Genomic DNA, 21,775 nt, shown 5'->3' with positions numbered 1-21,775 from the left:
TAAATACAACGATTTGCCGCTCTCCTGATCAGCCCATGTAAAAAGGAGGCCTCAGTCTGCATGTCTCTGCCAAAACCATGCGCCCCCCCCTCCGACACGTTTCGTCCCACCAAACAAAGCATTGTCATAGACCCTATGACTAAGCCCCGGCTGGCAGGGTGAAACATGTCAGAAGGGGAGTGGTTTTGGCAGACACATGCAAGCTGAGGTCACTTTTCATCTTCAGTTTACAAGGGATATCTACAATAATTAGCCTCCTGGAGCAGTATAGGGATGCACCAGTACTCCGTCTTTCAGGGGACCCAAGGTAGCGGTCCCTTTCGGCTTGAGCGGCACCCCAATCTTTGGTATTGGGTCACACTCAGAATAAGCGCTCAGTAAGAATACATTATGCTTTCCTTTTAATAACCCTAAAATGTGAAGAATGACACATCCACAGCACAACGATCCTCTATCCCCCCCATTGGTGAACCCACCTGTTTGGTCCTGTCCCTGAGGGTCTTGTCCTCATAATGAGGGTGATTGGTCAGCACTCTCCCAGTGCAAAGCTTCACCCCAGCCAGAAGCTGCATACTGCCTGCAAATACAGCATTCTTCGGGGTGTTTGACCTTAAAAAGGAAACAAATGATCATTACTAGAAATGCATCAATGTCCAGAGATAAAAGGGATGCAGCGCAAACAACATAAATAAAGATTGATTAAAAAAAAAGAACTAAAAGTCCAAACTTCCGATGATCAATAGTCCATCACCTTTGTACAACCTATGTGAAGATTTCTATAAACTTCCCAAAATGTCAGGATGTGTCTCCAGGCATCCAGCGCAATACATTTGATCACCCCCAAATGTGGACCCCACATGATACCGAATAATACCAAATAATATAAAAGCTCATCAAAGTCCAGAATTTATAAAGCTTGTCTGAGCTTTCTGAAAGCAGGGGATGGAGAGCTGAAACTCCGCCTATCCCGGCCCCTCTCTGTCCCACTCTACTAATGGACTACTGAACTCCACCTATCCCAGCCCCTCTCTGTCCCATTCTACTACTGGACTACTGAACTCCACCTATCCCGGCCCCCCACTGTCCCACTCTACTAATGGACTACTGAACTCCACCTATCCCAGCCCCTCTCTGTCCCACTCAACTAATGGACTACTGAACTCCACCTATCCCGGCCCCTCTCTGTCCCATTCTACTACTGGACTACTGAACTCCACCTATCCCGGCCCCCCTCTGTCCCACTCTACTAATGGACTACTGAACTCCACCTATCCCGGCCCCTCTCTGTCCCACTCAACTAATGGACTACTGAACTCCACCTATCCCGGCCCCTCTCTGTCCCACTAAACTAATGGACTACTGAACTCCACCTATCCCGGCCCCTCTCTGTCCCACTCTACTACTGGACTACTGAACTCCATCTTTCCCGGCCCCTCTCTGTCCCACTCAACTAATGGACTACTGAACTCCACCTATCCCGGCCCCTCTCTGTCCCACTAAACTAATGGACTACTGAACTCCACCTATCCCGGCCCCTCTCTGTCCCACTCTACTACTGGACTACTGAACTCCATCTTTCCCGGCCCCCCTCTGTCTCACTCTACTAATGGACTACTGAACGCCACCTATCCCAGCCCCTCTCTGTCCCATTGTACTAATGGACTACTGAACTCCACCTATCCCGGCCCCTCTCTGTCCCATTGTACTAATGGACTACTGAACTCCACCTATCCCGGCCCCTCTCTGTCCCACTTAACTAATGGACTACTGAACTCCACCTATCCCGGCCCCTCTCTGTCCCATTCTACTACTGGACTACTGAACTCCCTGTATCCCGGCCCCTCTCTGTCCCACTCAACTAATGAACTACTGAACTCCACCTATCCCGGCCCCTCTCTGTCCCATTCTACTACTGGACTACTGAACTCCACCTATCCCGGCCCCTCTCTGTCCCATTCTACTACTGGACTACTGAACTCCACCTATCCCGGCCCCTCTCTGTCCCATTCTACTACTGGACTACTGAACTCCACCTATCCCGGCCCCTCTCTGTCCCATTCTACTACTGGACTACTGAACTCCACCTATCCCGGCCCCTCTCTGTCCCATTCTACTACTGGACTACTGAACTCCACCTATCCCGGCCCCTCTCTTTCCCATTCTACTACTGGACTACTGAACTCCATCTATCCCAGCCCCTCTCTGTCCCATTCTACTACTGGACTACTGAACTCCACCAATCCAGGCCCCCCTCTGACCACCTCTACTAATGAACTACTGAACTCCACCTATCCCGGTCCCTCTCTGTCCCACTTACCTGCTGGACTCCTGAACTCCACCTATCCCGGTCCCTCTCTACTGCTGGACTCCTGAACTCCACCTATCCCGGCCCCTCTTTATCCCTCTTTACTAATGGACTACTGAACTCCACCTATCCTGGCCCCTCTCTACTGCTGGACTACTGAACTCCACCTAATAACATTAATAATGTTGGATGTGATGAGGAGTAAAATGCCCGGAGCCCTAAAGCTTTAATCATAATGACTTTTTCCCGTCGGGTTTCACAAACTTTCTCCCAGCCGCACACCTAAAAAAAACACCAGAGATGTCTTGTAAATCAGCCATCTGTCTTTGTCGGTGTCACCGGCGGAGCGCCGGGCCTCACAATGCGAACGGCCGGATCATAAATCTCTTGCCGGTATTATAAACACGTCTGGCTCCCGTCCAGACATCTGTCATTGGGTGCCAGGCTCTGATCGTTTGAAAGACAAATATCTGTAGGTTTCCTGTGCAGATTTACATTGGAGGAAAGGGCGTTCTGCCGGCTCAGCACTTCTCTCCGGGACGCGGATGATATAGAATACATATTACAGTTTTATACGGGGGACATCCACTCCAACGTGAACGGCTCTCCAGAGGACGCCACGCACGCGCCATTAGCCGGCTTTAAATATGATGATGGTCTTAAACATCTTGTCACCGGAGCCGTTCATCATAAAAAAAACATCGATAGTTATTTCACAAAATCGCCGACAGCGGCTTTTTCACGTTTTCAAGGACGCTTCATCCTCTGGCGAGCGGCCTGCGGATTAGCATTAAGCAGATGTGGTGCCATTCTTCAACTCCGCAAAGAGCTCGCGGGTCCAGGGAACGGACGCCAACCGCCGCGCCCGCGACTCAGGGAGGAAAAAAAATAAAAAATAAAAATACGCGGATGGTTTTTGGGGACACGGCGCGCCTCCGTTATCATTTATCTGTGTAGCCCCCGTAGATGCCAATAACATTCGCATACTGTACGGGGAAGCGGCAGCTGGAGAACGAACGATCGCGTCTTGTGGCTGCGGGGCAACCCGGGCCCTTCTCCTACAGAGCCTTGTGCAAGAAATACACTAGATTACCAAAAGTATTGGGACGCCTGCCTTTACACGCACATGAACTTTAATGGAATCCCAGTCTTAGTCTGTAGGGTTCATTGTTGACATTATCTGGGAGGGTCTCACTAACACTGATATCACCAGTGGCACTAATACACTGATCAGTGCTAATACTATACACTGTCACTGTACTAATGACACTGGCTGGGAAGGAGTTAATGTCTAGGGGCAATCAAGGGGTTAATTACAGATATACACACATACACTATATCACCAAAAGTATTGGGACACCCGCCTTTACACGCACATGAGCTTTAACAGCATCCCAGTGTTAGTCCGTAGGGTTCAATATTGAGTTGGCCCGCCCTTTGCAGCTATAACAGTTTCACCTTTTCTGGGGAAGGCCGTCCACAAGGTTTAGGAGTGTGTCTATGGGAATTTGTGAGGTCAGGCACTGATGTTGGACGAGAAGGCCTGGCTCGCAGTCTGCGCTCTAATTCATCCCAAAGGTGTTCTATCAGGTTGAGGTCAGGACTCTGTGCAGGTAGACATGCTGGTAGGTTAACCACTTGCCACCCGCCCCATAGCAGAAACACGGCGGCATAGTGGTTTCAAAATCCTGACCGGACGCCATATGACAGGATTTTGAGCCGCTGCCCGCCCCGGGGGGCACGCGTCGCGGCGATCGTTGTTGTGGGGTGTCAGTCTGACACCCCGCAACTACGATCTCAGTAAAGAGTCTCCAATGGAGACTCTTTACCACATGATCAGCCGAGTCCAATCACGGCTGATCACAGTGTAAATAGGAAGAGCCAGTGATCGGCTTTTCCTCACTCACGTCTGTCATTCGCAAGTAGAGGAGAGCCGATCGGCTGCTCCTCTGACAGGGGGGGGGGGGGTCTGTGCTGATCGATTATCAGCGTAGCCCCCCCGAGGATGCCCACACTGGACCACCGGGGATACTCAGCACCAGGTATGCCACCCTAGACCACCAGGAATGCGTCAGTGCCCACAATGGATGCCAATCAGTGCCCACAATCGGCATCACTGATTGGCATGCATTATTGTTTGGCACGGATTGGCATCCATCAGTACAGTATAATACAATACAATGCCGCCTATCAGTGCCCATCCGTGCCGCCTATCAGTGCCCATCCGTGCCTATCTGTGCCGCCTATCCATGTCCATTAATGCCGGCCTATCCATGCCAATCCGTGGCAGCTATCAGTGCCAAATTGTGCCAGCTATCAGTGCCCATCCGTGTCGCCCAACAGTGCCACCTATTAGTGCCGCCTATCAGTGCCACTTCATTGGTGCCACCTCATCGGTGCCCATCAGTGCCGCCTTATCAGTGCCCATCAGTGAAGGAGAAAACGTACTTATTTACAACGTTTTGAAACTGAAACAAAAAAACAACATATTTTTTTTCAAAATTTTCAGTCTTTTTTTATTTCTTTAGCAAAAATGAAAAACCTCAAAGTTGATCAAATACCACCAAAAGAAAGCTCCATTTGTGGGGAAAAAATGATAAAAATTTCATTTGGGTACAGTGTAGCATGACCGCGCAATTGTCATTCAAAGTGCGACAGCGCTGAAAGCTCAAAATTGGTCTGGGCAGGAAGGTGTTTAAGTGCCCGGTATTGAAGTGGTTAATTGGCTTCTGTCCATAATTGGCCCTGGTATATGAATGGGGACCTTGGATTGTGGGCTCTATGAGGGTAGGGCCCAATGTGAGTGTGCAATGTACAGGGATGGGGACAATTGTAGACACTCACTCAGGTTGAACTGGATGGACTGGTGTCTTTATTCAACCTTATTAACTATGTAGACCAGTGAAGTTCATCCACCCCAAACTCGCTCATCCATGTCTTTATGGACCTTGCTTTGTGCACTGGTCCGAATCATTTGGTGGAGGGGGGATTATGGTGGGGGGGGGTTGTTTTTCAGGGGTTGGGCTTGGCCCCTTAGTTCCAGTGAAGGGAACTCTTAAGGTGTCAGGATACCAAGACATTTTGGAAAATTTTATGTTCCCAACTTTGTGGGAACAGTTTGGGGATGGCCCCTTCCTGTTCCAACATGACTGCGCACCAGTGCACAAAGCAGACATGGATGAGGTTGTTTGGGGTGGAGGAACATGATTGGCCTGCACAGAGTTCTGACCTCAACCCAAAACAACACCTTTGGGATGAAATAGAGCGCAGACTGCGAGCCAGGCCTTCTCGTCCAACATCAGTGTCTGACCTCACAAATGCGCTTCTGGAAGAATGGTCAAACATTCCCATAGACACCCTCCTAAACCTTCTGGACGGCCTTCCCAGAAGAGTTGAAGCTGTTATAGCTTCAAAGGGCAGGGCCAACTCAATACTGAACCCTACCGACTAAGACTGGGATGCCATTGAAGTGGATGTAAACCCCATTCATGAAATATGACCTGGGCACATATATCTGTAGTGTTTTTTTTATCTCTAGCCAAAGCCCTAAGTCCCGTGTCTTTCTGCTGCTCCGTTCTTCTGTTATCAGCATAACAACTTCTGACAAGATCTCCAACAACCGAGATAAAACCAGACTGAAATTTGTGTCAGGGATAGAACTAGATTAGCAGAGGGCTTGTCTATTCACAGCACAGCTCTGCACATTCCTTCCTTCCTCTTCCTTTGTAGGGGGGGTGCCTTTCCTCCAATCGGCTGTCACACAGTGTATGACAAGACTCCACACCCAGTGCTGAACAGGAAGAGAACATTTCTAACAAGATGAGCACTTTCTAAAGAATATAGAAAGTTGAAGATATATATGTAAAACTTGTGTAGGAGGATTTGTTTCATCCCTGTGTATCATCTGAGGCGGTTCACTTTTTGCTATAATAAATATCGCAGTTTATTTAAAAAAAAAAAAAAACAGTTTAGGCCGATATATATTTTTCTACATATTTTTGGTAAAAAAAAAAATCCCAATAAGCGTATATTGATTGGTTTACGCAAAAGTTATAGCGCCTACAAAATAGGGGATACATTTATGGCATTTTTATTATTATTTTATTTTTACTAGTAATGGCGGTGATCTGCAATTTTTATCATGACTGCGACATTGCGGCGGACACATCGGACCCCTTTGACACTATTTTGGGACCGCTGACAGTTATACAGCGATCAGTGGTATCAAAAAAGGGATTGGTTACTGTATAAATGTGACGGGCAGGGAAGGAGTTAACACTAGGGGGCGTTCAAGGGGTTAAATGTGTTACCTAGGGAGTGATTCTAACTGTAGGGGGAGGGGACTGCCTGGGTGAGGAGACCGATCGGTATTCCTAGATACTAGGAACACACGATCTGTCTCCTCTCCCCTGACAGGACGTGGATCTGTGTGTTTACACATACACACACACAGATCCACGGTCCTGCTCTGTAACGAGCGACCGCGAGCATCACGGCCACCGGGCATGCGCATTGGCTCCTCAGTGATGTGCACGCCCCCTATACCGCCAGGAACTCGAGGACGTCATATGACACCCGCCCAGGATGGGAGATCCCATCTGCAGACGTCATACGACAACGGGCGGGTAGGGAAGTGGTTCAAATAAATTGGCAATCAATTTTTTTCTGTTCACTTACATTTATGTCTATATCTAATTTCACTTCCTCCTCTAGGGGGCCGCGGCGCCGTGCGTCATTTCCCGTTTTGCATTGGCTCCTGGGAGATCTTGGTCAGCTGGGCAAGGAGTCTATGGAAATTCTTGGCCAGCTTGGCATCGCAGGGCTCCAGTAACATTTAACATTGGTGTCTATGGAAATTCTTGGCCAGCTTGGCATCGCACGGCTCCAGTAACATTTAACATTGGCGTCTATGGAAAATCTTGGCCAGCTTGGCATCGCACGGCTCCAGTAACATTTAACATTGGCGTCTATGGAAAATCTTGGCCAGCTTGGCATCGCAGGGCTCCAGTAACATTTGACATTGGCGTCTATGGAAAATCTTGGCCAGCTTGGCATCGCACGGCTCCAGTAACATTTAACATTGGCGTCTATGGAAAATCTTGGCCAGCTTGGCATCGCAGGGCTCCAGTAACATTTAACATTGGCGTCTATGGAAAATCTTGGCCAGCTTGGCATCGCAGGGCTCCAGTAACATTTAACATTGGCGTCTATGGAAAATCTTGGCCAGCTTGGCATCGGAGGGCTCCAGTAACATTTAACATTGGCGTCTATGGAAAATCTTGGCCAGCTTGGCATCGCAGGGCTCCAGTAACATTTAACATTGGTGTCTATGGAAAATCTTGGCCAGCTTGGCATCGCAGGGCTCCAGTAACATTTAACATTGGCGTCTATGGAAAATCTTGGCCAGCTTGGCATCGCAGGGCTCCAGTAACATTTAACATTGGCGTCTATGGAAAATCTTGGTCAGCTTGGCATGGCTGACCAAAAACGCACACACTGCACATGCATGAGATCGGTAGGTGCATGCTGGGTAGCCAGCGAGCACGGAACCCAGGAAGGAGGACACTGTGGCTTCAGATGCCCACACTGGAGATGGCCGCCCCGTGCAGAAACTTCACAAAGTAAGAAAACGATGCTGCACAGATAGAAAACTGGGCACAGTTTGTAGCATAGCTTTGTTACATTGCATGAGGCATGAGTATTCTAGGGGTATGCTTATCTTTAAAAAGTCATATTTCGGCCGGAACTCCGCTTTAACTTTCTAGCACCTACAATGGAAATAAGGCTTCTGAGGGGTCGGTTTTATTACCCCGGGGGGGGGGGGAGATATGATGGTGGAGGGAGGAAGTCAGAACACTTTGTGTAATTTAAGAGAAAGGAGACAGAGACGGCTACTTACTTGATCCAGCTCATTAACTGCACAGTGTCAGGATCATAAAACTCCCGCAGTTCCGAAAGCTCCTGAAGAATTCTTGGCCAGAACTGGAACACATGATATACGACAAGATTTCAGAAGATCTCCAGTACATTTATTAAAAGATAAAGTTTAATCTACTTATATTTTGGCTTCCCTGGTTCCTACTTTCTATTCTCATCAACATGCTGAAGAACTTTAAAAAAAAAAAAAACGTTTCCACTTTTATTGCACATCCTATAGTGATGTCATCACTGGGTCTCTGTGCTTCTGTATTCAATGCAGGCAGATCATGATTGGTGGGAGGGGCTGGCAGGGTCCTGCACACAGCTTCCAATCACAGCACTCTGCCTCAGTACTCCTCTCAAGGGCCCTCGGCCCTGATGCAAGCAGTGGGAGGAATTATGCAAATATGCCTTGATGAGCGATTGGTTAGGCAGACTGAATTTGCATGCAAACCTGCCTAGGCAATGCCCACATGTGTTGGCTGAGCCTCCTGCAAAGCAGGGAATAAAATCCAGCACCTCCCCTAGTAAAAGCAGCACACGCAGTACACCAAAACACTGGTTAGGCGCACATTTAACCCTTTCATCCCCCTAGATATTTAACCCTTTCCCAGCCAGTGTCATTAGTACAGTGACAAGTGTATATTTTTAGCACTGATCACTGTATTAGTGTCACTGGTTCCCACAAAGTGTGAAAAGTGTTATGCCGCGTACACACGACCGGACTTTGACGGACTAGGTCCGGCGGTCTTTTGGCGGAGGTCCGACTGACTTTCTGAACGAACGGACTTGGCCACACATGACCGGACTAAAGTCCGTTCGAAAGTCCGTTAGTTTTGAACGTGATGACGTAAGACGGGACAAAACAAGGAATTTCAATAGCCAGTAGCCAATAGCTGCCCTTGCGCCATATTTGGTCCGTCGGACCAGCACACAGAGGAACGGTTTGCACGCTAGAAAGCCGAGTCCGTCGGACAGATTTGAAATATGTTTCATTTCTAGGTCTGCCGGACTTAAAAAAAAGGAGCCCACACACAATCGAATTGTCTGACGGGTTCTGGATTGCCAGACCTAGTCTGCCGGAAATTCAGATTGTGTGTACGCGGCATTAGTGTCAGATTGTCCGCCGCAACATCGCAGTCCGCTGGCTGCTCTCTGTGTCTCTGACATCTATCATCTGACGTCCCCCCCCCCCTCACCCCGGCCTGATCCTCCAATGCGATGCTCACCTCCGCAGCTCCGCGCCAGTCATTGGCTGCCATCCTGCTTGTGTAGATCCGGACAGTGCCGGTGTCCTATCAAATATGGTGCCCCATCGGCTAGTGTCCGCTGTGTACTGCGCATGCGCAGTACACAGCACACACAGATTCCGAAAATAGCCGAGGATGAACGGCGCCTGCGCCGTGAGTCCAGATTCTATCCCCACCATCCAAGTGGACAGTGGAGTGAAGTGGAGTTTGAATAAAAAGAGTGAGCGAGGCCGAGCCCGAAGCGTGGCGAGCAAAGCTCGCCCGCGAGGGGCCCTCTAATTTTCACAACCCTGTGTCCGCTTGGATGGGGGGCTAACACCTCCCACTCACGGCGCAGGCGCCATTCATCTTCGGAGATTTTCCGAAGCGTCGTCTGCCCTGTACTGCACATGCGCAGTACGGGGTGGACACTATATGATGGCAGGACACTATCTGCCAGAACACCGGCCCCACCCGCTCAAGTGGCCGAGTCAGAGTCAGTGATACGCTGCTGCCTGCCAGTGCTGCCCTGGGTCTAGGGCAGTGATGGCGAACCTTGGCACCCCAGATGTTTTTGGAACTACATTTCCCATGATGCTCAACTACACTGCAGAGTACATGAGCATCATGGGAAATGTAGTTCCAAAACATCTGGGGTGCCAAGGTTCGCCATCACTGGTCTAGGGGATCATCATCACAGACAGGAAATACTGAGGCATACACAGTGAAGAACCACAGGTAACAGCAAGACTCAGGAGGAGCATTTTTATATATAATAATATATTGCTTTGCTTGGCAATTGCAATTTTCTGGAAAGATATGTGTGCAGATTATAATTCATCTTCACTTATCACTTTGTATTGGCTTGAAAGCATGGGCGGCCGCGAGGTTCCCCAGGCGGCTGCGTACCATGCCCATATCGCCTAGAGATTGTACATCGTTTTATATTGCAATACATCTGTTGTGGCCATATTTTGATCTTGATGAAAACAGCTACACAGTGACAGTATGAAGATCAAAATATGGCCACAACAGATGTATTGCAATGTAAAAAGAAGTACAATCTCTAGGCGATATGGGCATGGAACACAGCCGCCTGAGTAACTTCCAATACAAAGTGAAGATGTATGATCTCTTATATAACACAAATTTATCTTTCCAGTGGAAAGATGTTCATGAGATTGTCGAAAAGGGGTGCGGAGCATGGGTGGCCTTAAAATTATGATCCCCCCCCCCCCCTGAAAAAATTCTGCGGGCGCCACGGCCACTGCAGTGGTATTGTCAGACTGAACCCTGATAGGGCAGTCCTGAAGCTCCACCGTCCAGGACCGTAGGCAGGGGCGGACTGACAACTCATGGGGCCCCCGGGCAATAGTAGAGCAATGGGCCCCCTGTGTCCCCACCCATATGCAAGCCACACCTACCCTACACAAAGCCCCACCTACATAAATCATTGGGGCACACAGTAAGGCACAAGCGCATCGCAGGGCATGAGGCGCACAGCAGGGCACACCATGGGGGTAGAAAGCACAGGCTGACACTGTGGGGGGGGGGGGTGGACAAAACCGGGGGACACTGTGGGTGGGTGGACACAGGGACACCATGGGTGAGTGGAGGACACGGGGGGGCACGGTGTGGGTGGAGGACACTGGAGGGGCACGGTGTAGAGAACACTGGGGGGGGGGACACCGCGGGTGGGTGGAGCACACAGGGGGACACTGAAGGTGGGTGGAGCACACAGGGGGACACCGTGGGTAGGTGGAGGTCTGGGGGACACCGTGCGTAGGTGGAGGTCTGGGGGACACCGTGCGTAGGTGGAGGTCTGGGGGACACCGTGCGTAGGTGGAGGTCTGGGGGACACCGTGCGTAGGTGGAGGTCTGGGGTACACTGTGCGTAGGTGGAGGTCCCGGGGGACACTGTGCGTAGGTGGAGGTCCCGGGGGACACTGTGCGTAGGTGGAGGTCTGGGGGACACTGTGCGTAGGTGGAGGTCTGGAGGACACTGTGGGTAGGTGGAGGTCTGGAGGACACTGTGGGTAGGTGGAGGTCTGGAGGACACTGTGGGTAGGTGGAGGTCTGGAGGACACTGTGGGTAGGTGGAGGTCTGGAGGACCAGGAGAATGTCACGGCCTCCTGCAGTCATGTTGTGTCCCGGGCCCCCTACACCACCTGTACTGCCTGCCGCCCGCTCCCGCCCCCGCGATGGCGGTCATGGTACCTTCAGATTCCAGCAAAAAAAAAAACAGCGCCTCGTGGTCACCCGATGCTTGAATACCTCTCATAGCTCGCTGCTCCCCGCCGGCCCCTCCTCTCTTCTCGCCAGTCCCAGGTGATGTCATGTACAAGCACCTGGGGTGGACGGGAGAGAAGGAAGAGCCGGCGGGCAGCAGTGCGCTGTGAGAGGTATTATCACAGACGCGTCCTGATCCCTGCTAGATGCTGCATATTAGCATGTATTGCAGATGCAGAGGCTCTCACGGGCCCCCTAGCGGCACGGGCCCTCGGTCCGTGGCCGAGTGACCGATGGGTCAGTCCGCCCCTGACCGTAGGGACAGACGTACTGCCCGTAATTCCAGGACATTGATGGACAGGATCTGTTCTGTTCCTGACCATTTCCCCTGAGCTGTGAGCCCTTCTAGGGTCGCTCCCCAGCCTGTTTAGACTTAAAGTGGAGGGCCACCCTGAAAAACAAAAATACATTCAAATTTAGCCTCTTCCTCCTCCGCGGTGATCTTCGGTCTTCTCTCCTCCGTGCGGTGTCTTCTGGGTAATGGGTCGCGCTGTGTTCTGGGAACTGTGTGTCCCAGAACACAGCGTGCCCCATTTACAAAGCGCTGTGCGACTCGCGCATGTGCAGTAAGTTTCCCTTAGTTAAAATGGCGGCGCTGGGACCCAAGAGCCGAGGGACGGGTCAGCCTCGGGCGGCCGACATCGCGGGCGCCCTGGACAGGTAAGTCTGCTTATTAAAAGTCAGCAGCTACAGTCTTTGCAGCTGCTGACTTTTAAAAATTTGTTTTAAAGCTGGCTCTCCTCTTTAAAGAGGAAGTAAACCCTTCCAAACAACTTGGACCTATAGGTAAGCCTAGATTAAGGCTTACCTGTAGGTCCAAGCAATATCTTCTAAACCTATATGGTTTAGGAGATATTTGCCCGAAAATGGGCACCGCTGTCTACGGCGCATGCGCCGTAGACAGCGGCGCGCATGCGCACTAAATGCGTCAAATCCAAGAATGGATTTGCCAAATTTGTCGACTCCCGTGCGCATGCGCGGGAGTGACGTCATCGCGGCTTCGCCGTATGACAGCGGCGGAGCTGCGAGGCGCGACTCCCGTGCGCATGCGCGGGAGTGACGTCATCGCGGTTGCGCCGCTGTGATTCGTCGGAGCTGCGAGACGCCACAAGCAACATGGATGCGGCGGACTACAGGGGACAGCGGCGACTTCGCTGGCTCCTGTGTCAGGTAAGTGACACATAATGGGCTACTATGCGATGCGATGCGATGCGATGCATAGTAGTCCATTATGCTTTACCTTTGCAGGGAAAAAAAGAGGAAGTAAACCCATCAGGGTTTACTTCCTCTTTAAGTGTGCCCAAGGATATAAGCACATTAGATAATCCAGGGCTTTTCCTCTTCTGATCCAGGCCAACAAGATGTCTTGTTGTAAAGGCCTGGAATGGAACTGGGCATAGGGCACTGCCTTTAAGGAGAATACCATCCTCCCTAGAAGACTTAGAGAGCCGAATGGAGATTTGTCTGGTGCCCCATATCTGATGCACCTGAACCTTCAGGGCACAGATCCTTGCTTGAACCGTAACTAGGATCAGACCTAAATACTTCAGAGTTTGAGCTGGTTTAAAGGCTGAGTTTTCGGTATTTATGATCCAGCCTAAGCTTTTCAAATACCGCACTGTACATATTATGCTCTGTTCTAGAGCCTGTAATGAGTGATCTCCAAATAGAATTTTCGCCCAGATACCTGAGCCCCAGGATCTCTTGGGCCCTTAAAAGACCCAGTACTGGTGCTAGGACCTTTGTGAACACCCAAGGAGCTGTAGCCAGCCCGAAGGGTAGCGTCACAAACTGAAAATGACGTACCTCTACTGCAAAACGTAGGAACCTCTGATGAGGCTAAAAGATAGGCATGTGTAAATACGCGTCTTTTATATCGATGGAGGCTAGAAAGTCTCCCCTCTGGAGTGAGGCTACTACTGAGTGGACAGACTCCACCTGAAAGGAGTGCATCAGTAGATACTTGTTCAAGGATCTTAGGTCCAAAATGAGCCTTGTGTCCCTGTTTAGTTTTTGAACCGTAAACAGGTTTGAGTAAAACCCTGTGTCCCTTTCAGGATATCGGAACCTCTGCAATCTCTCCTTGATGTACTAGATGATGTAATGCCTGAAGCAATAGGTTTCTTTTTGGAGGATCCGAGGGAACGCTGGATCTTAAAAACCTCTGGAGGGGGAACACCCCCGCAACTCTAGCTTGTAACCGCGAGATATAATTGAGGTGACCCACTCCTCCTGAATTATTGTTCTCCAAAAAACGCAAAGTGCAGCAGCCTACCCCCCACTTGATGGAGTGGGGGCGTCCCCTCAAAAGGAGGGCTTGGTGCTGGGTTTAGAAGAATATTGGACTCAGGGCCTGTTCCGGGCCCTGGGGCTTGCCCCTGGCCCTGGCGCCCTGTTGGTGGTGGAACCGCCTTGACACTGAGACATTGGAGGAAGTACTCCCTGAGGTTTTAAACGAGGGACATCTGGTGCTTTTTCTTCTTCACAGGAAGTAGAGAACTCTTCCCTCCGGAGATATTTGTCCAAATGATCACCAAATAAATGTTCCCCATGAAAAGTGAAACCTGCCAATAACTTTTTACAAGGAAGCTTGGCTGACCAGTTCTTAAGCCACAAGAGGCATCGATAGCAAAACATAGCACTCAAGAAATATCTGTCTTACTTTCAGGCAAATCATCCTCCTGGTTAGGCCTATCAGGCTGTTTGACCTGATACTTTACGGACTGGCAGATACCAATTTCTGCAACAGCTGGCTGAATAGCTGACCTGGCCAAAGAAAAGGAAGCCTTTAATAGTGACTCCAATTTCTTGTCAACAGGGTCTTTCAAGCCCTGTGCGTTATCTACCGGACAAGTTAAGTTCTTATTTAAGGAAGAGACTGCTGCATCTACTGCTGGCATGCTCCATTTTTTAATAAGCTTTTCATCCATGGGATATAAAAGGGAAAACCTCTTAGGAGGAACAAAAATTCTGTCTGGATGTTCCCAATCAGCATACACCGCCTGTTCCAACAGGGGGTATAAGGGAAAAGCCTGTGAGGATTGAAGAGGCCTCAGGGATCCCAAAGAGGACCAGGGGGGCTCAGTCACCTCTACAAGAGGCAACTTAAAGGCAGAACGAACCATTTCGGTCAGAGTCAGGATCAAAAACCTCTGCGGCTGAGAGACAGACATCAACTGGATATCTTCTTGCCCAGATTGCTCGGAAGCAGACTCATCTGCCGGGCCCTCCACATAGTCCTGAGCTTTAAGCTCTTCCCAATCCTCAACCCATTCCTGCTCCAAACTAGGATGCTCAGGGGAGGGGGATCGGTCACGCTTCCTGCTACCCTGTGGGATGGAGGCAATCATGCCAGGAATCCTGTGTTCTAACCCGGCTAGGGCCGAGGACAGTTCATCCTTAGTGATAAAGGGTGAAGCAGCAGCCTTGACTGTATGCACAATGCCAGATAGGCGCATTGGCTCCAAATGCCCGGAAGCCTCTGGTCTTTCAGGGGATACAACACTAGGGATATGACTAGGTTCATCAGGAACTGACGACCTTCCCTGTAGTGTTAGTCCCGCTTCCTCTTTTTTGAAGATATTTATTAGCCACAAAAAGAGTACTTGGGTGTATTATTAAAACACCTCAGAAGGGAGTCCTTTTCATAGGGCTTGCCAGGCCCCTATATAACAATAAAGCACCTTTAGCCTGCCAAGCAATACTTGGTGACTCACATGACCCGGTAAGGAAAAAATGAACCGCTGCAAGTGTCTGTTCAGAGCCTGCTCTGTGTCCCATAGCTGCCTTCTGGAAGCACTGCATGCTTGGCTTATACAGCTTAAATAAGCTGGGTGTGCGCCGGAACGTTCTGTGCGTGCGTGGTCCTGGTAAATGGGCGTGGCTGTATTCACGTATGACGTGAATCCTAGTGCGCTCAGATAAAGGGCTACAGCGCATCTGAGGCGAAGCCGCGTGCTACATGGCCACCAAACAAACTGCTAACTGAGCATAGCGGTTCTCCTGCGGACGCACGTGCGCCCTAGTTAACCAAGGCGAAATGGCGCACAGGAAAAAAATCTTTCCTCCACAGCCTCCACAGCCTTGGAAACCGATATTCTTCATGACCTAGACACAGCCCTTTTAAACCTTAAATTGGTTGAGCTCACCAATACTCGATTCAGATAACTCATCCACCTTACCACTGTAGCCAAACAAACCATAGCCAAGGCATGGAAGTCTCAAAATCTGGTTTTAGCTGAAGCCAAACACAGGATGAATAGAGCCCTTAGGCCCCTTTCACACTGGGGCGGTTTTCAGGCGCTACAGCGCTAAAAATAGCGCCTGTGTAGCGCCTGAAAAAACCGGCCCCTTTCACTCCAGTGTGAAAGCCAGAGGGCTTTCACACTGGAGCGGTGCGCTAGCAGGACGGTGAAAAAAGTCCTGCTAGCCGCATCTTTGGAGCGGTGAAAGGAGCGGTATATTCACCGCTCCTAAACCGCTCCTACCCATTGAAATCAATGGGGCAGCGTGGCTATACCGCCGGCACAGCCCCAGTGTGAAAGGGGCCTTATCTTTGCTAAAATGACAGCCATTAAACATGATAAAATAAAGGAATTTGAAAATATATGACAACCATGGGTCAAGCACTGCTTACCCCCTGACTTCAACAAGTCTTTGATTTTGCCCTGGTAATAGAACCGCCCTACTACCTGCTTGGAGCATTTCCTGATCGGGAGCGGTACTACCGTCACGGGAGACTCTCCCCAAGTTATTGAATGATTCTTTAACAGTCTAGTATATAACATAAGGGTGGGTAGTGGCAGGGGCGTTGCTAGGTCTACAAAAGATCTGGGGCTAGAGCCACTAGCAGCGTAGTAAAGAAAGTCATACGCTTCGGCGGGCAAACACATGTATATAATATACGTGTGTATTTGTGTGTGTGTATATATCCCCAGAGAGCCCCCCCTTACATCAGGATCCCCAGAGAGCCCCCCTTACATCAGGGTACCCAGAGAGCCTCCCCCTTAAATCAGGGTCCCCAGAGAGCCCCCCTTACATTGGGGTACCCAGAGAGCCTCCCCCTTAAATCAGGGTCCCCAGAGCGCCTCCTCTCCCCTAGGGGACCCCTGCAGAGACTCAGGGATATGGGCCCCAGATTCTGGGCTGTAGCCCCAAAAGCCACCCCCTAGCGACGCCACTGGGTAGTGGTATATGTTGCACACCCCCATCAACCGTTTAACCTTGACTCACCCTTGTTGAGGGCAAGATAGCTCATAAGATTGCTCCGAGGTAATCAATTTATGGGGGTTCTTATTCCTTTCTGTACCTACATACCTCTTACACCACACCTCAATTTTTGGACATGCCGTAGTGAAAATTTACAGATGTGCCCCCACCCATTCACAGCCTGGTCACATTAGGGGTGTTCAGTTGGACTGGAGGCATATTCGGCATCGCTCAGAGGCTCTGCTCCAGTCTTATTTTTGGTCCAGTTGTATTGGTTCTATATTGATTGCACTGTTTATGTTCATCCTTCTACATATAATCTTGCCTTTACTTGTATATGCATTGAAAGTATCCCATGTGAATGTTGGTAGACCTTTCTGCCTTACTTTTCAAAACTTCAATAAAAATATTGAACAAGAAACAGTGTTTTTGGTTTGTGACGCTCAGATGCAGCGTTGTCCCCGCTTTAATAAAAATAAAACCTCACCTTTAAGACCACGGCAACTATCAGAATCAATGACACCAAATATCGAATCCCATTAGCCTGAAACAAAACACAGAAAATTATCAGCAGCAAAAATAGAAACCAGAATAGTTTTGTTCTTCCTCTATGATCTTAAAGGAAACTGCCTATGCCGACCCTCTTCTGAAGATCCGCATTGCCTGCTCAGTACATGGACCCGCTCAGTCCAATAATGTTCACACTGGAATAAGTATATCTTATCTGTACAGTCAAATGTCCTTTTCTGCATATGCTTGCTCCAGGTAAGGAGCACAAGGCATTGAAGCAAGAAGGTGAAACCTGGCATCTCTCTTATAGGGAGTGCTCCTAATCTCAGCTTGTTACCTGTATAAAAAAAGACACCTGTCCACAGAAGCAATCAATCAGATTCCAATCTCTCCACCATGGCCAAAACCAAAGAGCTGTTCAAGGAGATCAGGGACAAGATTGTAGACCTACAAGACCATCACCAAGCAGCTTGGTGAGAGGGTGACAACAGTTGGTGCGATTTTTCGCAAATGGAAGAAACACAAAAAAACTGTCAATCTTCCTCGGTCTGGGGCTCCACGCAAGATCTCTCCTCGTGGAGTTTCAATGATCATGAGAACGGTGAGGAATCATCCCAGACTCAGGAGAATCCTGTCAATGATCTTAAGGCAGCTGGGACCATAGTCACCAAGAAAACAATTGGTAACACACTACACTGTGAAGGACTGAAATCCTGCAGTGCCCGCGAGGTCCCCCTTCTCAAGAAAGTACATGTACAGGCCTGTCTGAAGTTTAGTAATGAACATCTGAATGATTCAGAGGAGAACTGGGTGAAAGTTTTGTGGTCAGATGAGACCAAAATCGAGCTCTTTGACATCAACTCAACTCGCCGTGTTTGGAGGAGGAGGAATGCTGCCTATGACCCCAAGAACCTCATCCCCACCGTCATACATGGAGGTGGAAACATTATGCTTTTGGGTGTGTTTTTCTGCTAAGGGAACAGGACTACTTCACTGCATCAAAGGGACGATGGACGAGGCCATGTACAGTCAAATCTTGGGTGAGAACCTCCTTCCCTCAGCCAGGGCTCGGATTATGGGTCGTTGATGGGTATTCCAACATGACAATGACCCAAAACACACGACCAAGGCATCAAAGGAGTGCCTCAAGAAGAAGCACCTTCATTCAGTGGCCTAGCCAGTTTCCATACCTTAATCCCACAGAAAATATGTGGAGGGAGCTGAAGGTTCGAGTTACAAAAATCAGCCTTGAAACCTTAATGACTTGGAGAGGATCTGCAAACAGGAGTGGGACAAAATCCCTCCTGAGATGTGTGCAAACCTGGTGGCCAACTACAAGAAACGTCTGACCTCTGTGATTGCCAACAAGGGTTTTTCCACCAAGTACTAAGTCATGTTTTGCGAAGGGATCAAATACTTATTTCACTCATTAAAATGCAAATAAATTTATAACTTTTTTGAAATGCGTTTTTTTCTGGATATATTTCTGTCTCTCACTGTTAACATAAACCGACCATTAAAATTCTAGACTGATCATTTCTTTGTCAGCGGGCAAACAGACAAAATTAGCGTAATCATCGTGCCGCTATTGTTTTTTTTTCAGTAGCCGATTTTTCTTTTACGTAAAACTAATGCTAGTGGCTAATTAGCCACTGGATTGCTCTTACAGAGGGGCTTCCCCCTCCCGCCACCCTCCATTCCCTCTACGGCAGGGTTTCCCCAACTAGGGTTCTGTGGAACCCTGTGGTTCCTCTAGAGCAGTGATTCTCAACCAGGGTTCCTCTAGAGCAGCGATTCTCAACTAGGGTTCCTCCAAAGGTTGTTAGGGGTTCCTTCAGCATTGGGCAATTTCTGCCTCTCAGATAAGTTCCCACCGACACCTTTGATCTTTTTAGCTATCTGTAAAGAGGTAATTCTTCCCAATGACCACAAGTGTAAGGACCATTCTTCCCACTGACCATCACTATTGTATCATGAATTGTAGATTTCTCATTTTTAGCAGGGGTTCCCCCGAGACCGGAGAACTATTTCAAGGGTTCCTCTGTGTTGAAAAGGTTGAGAAAGGCTGCTCTAGAGGTTGCTAGGGGTTCCCTGAGCAATGGCCAATTTCTGCCTCTCAGGTAAGTTCTCACGGACACCATTGATCTTTTTTAGTTATCTGTAAGGGGGAAATCCTTCACAATAACCACAATTGTAAGAAGCCTTCTTCTCATTGACCATCACACTAATGTATGATGAGTTGTAGATTTTCCATTTTTAGCAGGGCTTCCCCAAGCCCGGATAATTATTTCCAGGGTTCCTCTGTGTTGAAAAGGTTGAGAAAGGTTGCTCTACGGGCTCTCTTGTCTCACCGCTGGCTTACCATAGAGGCAGTCGGGGACCAGAATGTCCCTGATCATCTCTATGGTATAGTAAACCAAAAACAACAAGTATTTTGTCACTTCCGGTTTTGCAGGATGTAAACAGCGCCATTTTTGGCTTGGGAAGCCATCTGATCACACCAGTCTTTGTGTGATCGGATGCTTTTAAGGGGAGAGGAGAGATCTGGGGTCTACTAGAGTCCAGGTGTCTCATTAAGGAGGACCTGCCACTGCTTATTATCACAAGGGATGTTTACATTCCTTGCAAGAACCATAAAAGTGATAAAAAAATAAATAAAAAATTAAAAAGACAGTGTAAAAAAAAACAAATAAAATGAATAATAAAATAAAAACAAAAGTCATTTCAAAGCACCCCTGTCCAACCGTGTTCGCACGCAAACGCATATGCAGATTCTGCACGTATATGTAAACAGCGATCGCACCGCACATGTGAAGTATTGCTGTGAAAGTCAGCAAAAATTCTAGCACCAGACCTCCCATGGAAAGCCTGGTACTAACACTAAAAAAACTGGAGCGCTCGGGAGGAGCTGATGTACTAACTATGCAATGTTAGTACAGCGATCTCCCCCCCCCCCCCCCCCGCTGAGCTATTGTGTTCTGCACAGGGGGTTGGCCCCCCCTGGCTGAGAGCGCTGATCAAATGCCGATCGGCAGACTTTATAAATAAAAAGAAATTGCAGAGGTGATCAAATACCAGCAAAAGAAAGCTCTATTTGTGGGGGGAAAAAAAAGGACATCAATTTTGTTTGGGTGCAGCGTCGCACGACCGCGCAATTGTCAGTTAAAGCGTCGCAGTGCCGTATCGCAAAAAATGGCCTGGTCATGAAGGGGGAAACTCTTCCAGTCTGTAAGTGGTTAGAGTGTATTTTTTTTTTTTTAAAAAGCGCTGCGCAAATTCTGTGCGACATGAAAAAATTGAAAAACCCGCCATTTTATTTTCTAGGGCCTCTACTAAAAATATATATTTAATGTTGGGGGGGGGGGTCAAGTAATTTTCTAGCAAAAAATACAGATTTTTTTAAAAAATGTAAACAAAAAAAAAAAAAGTCAGAAAAGCTCTGGTCTTCATTAATCACCTGATGGTGATATTGTGCACACTAGCCTCAGGTACATTGCACAGACCCTCACAGTGATGTCACTAGTCCCTCTTGTTATATCCTAGGGCAGTGTTTCTCAGCTCCAGTCCTCAAGGCCCCCCTGACAGGTCATGTTTTCAGGCTCTCCATTATTTTGCACAGGTGATTTGAACAGTTTCACTGCCTTAGTAATTACCCCAGCCGTTCCATCTGAGGGAAACCCTGAAAACATGACCTGTTGGGGCGCCTTGAGGACTGGAGTTGAGAAACGCTGTCCTAGTGATATCTATAGACAAATAAGCATATTCCCTGATACAAAGTAATGGTCTTGCTCACAAAACGGCAGCCTCAATATTATAAGAGCGGCAGAAGAAAAGCAGTTATATTTCAGTTATTATGGAAGGTTTCACTCGATCGATGGTAAATATTCTATTGAAATATTTTCACTGTTTTCTGCAAAAGTAACCAAGACTATAGCTCTATGCTGCCATCTAGTGAGCAGATCTCATATTACCTCATTCACAGTTTTCTTTTCTTTTTGTGGTCTGGCAAAGCTTAAAATGATCCCTTCCAGTGGGGTTGCCGGCTTTATTAGTATAGGGGAGAGTAGCGACACTTTAACTTAACTGGTACTCCGCATCCCAGAGCTCTGGTGGTGACTGTCCCCTTAAAATGATTATAAAACAATTAATTTTTTACAAACATGTAATCTTCCTGTAATGGTTTTACACAGAGCACCTCCGATCCTCCTCTTCTGAGGTCCCCTGACATTGTTCTGGGCCCCTCCCCCTTGCCACAAAGCAGGCCGCTCCTGGGATTTTTTGGTGTTGGAATAAACCAGTGGTCTCCAAATTGTG

General features: G+C 48.7%; 1 protein-coding gene across 1 annotated transcript in view; it reads right to left on the bottom strand.

The window, feature by feature from the left end:
- DPY19L3 (dpy-19 like C-mannosyltransferase 3) overlaps nt 1-21,775 on the bottom strand; it is an 87,497-nt gene that overhangs the window by 6,348 nt on the left and 59,374 nt on the right. Inside the window, exons 15-17 of the mRNA XM_077451602.1 lie at nt 17,439-17,495; nt 8,205-8,287; nt 477-609 (exon numbers count right to left, since the gene is read on the bottom strand). Coding sequence (XP_077307728.1) covers nt 477-609; nt 8,205-8,287; nt 17,439-17,495 — 273 coding nt within the window. The remainder of the gene's footprint in view (nt 1-476; nt 610-8,204; nt 8,288-17,438; nt 17,496-21,775) is intronic.

The sequence above is a fragment of the Lithobates pipiens genome, unplaced genomic scaffold (assembly GCF_037356315.1).
Source record: "Lithobates pipiens isolate NorthernLeopardFrog02 unplaced genomic scaffold, aLitPip1_a1.2 Scaffold_10, whole genome shotgun sequence".
In the NCBI taxonomy this organism is placed as follows: Eukaryota; Metazoa; Chordata; class Amphibia; order Anura; family Ranidae; genus Lithobates; species Lithobates pipiens.
This window is presented reverse-complemented; position numbering and strand designations above follow the sequence as displayed.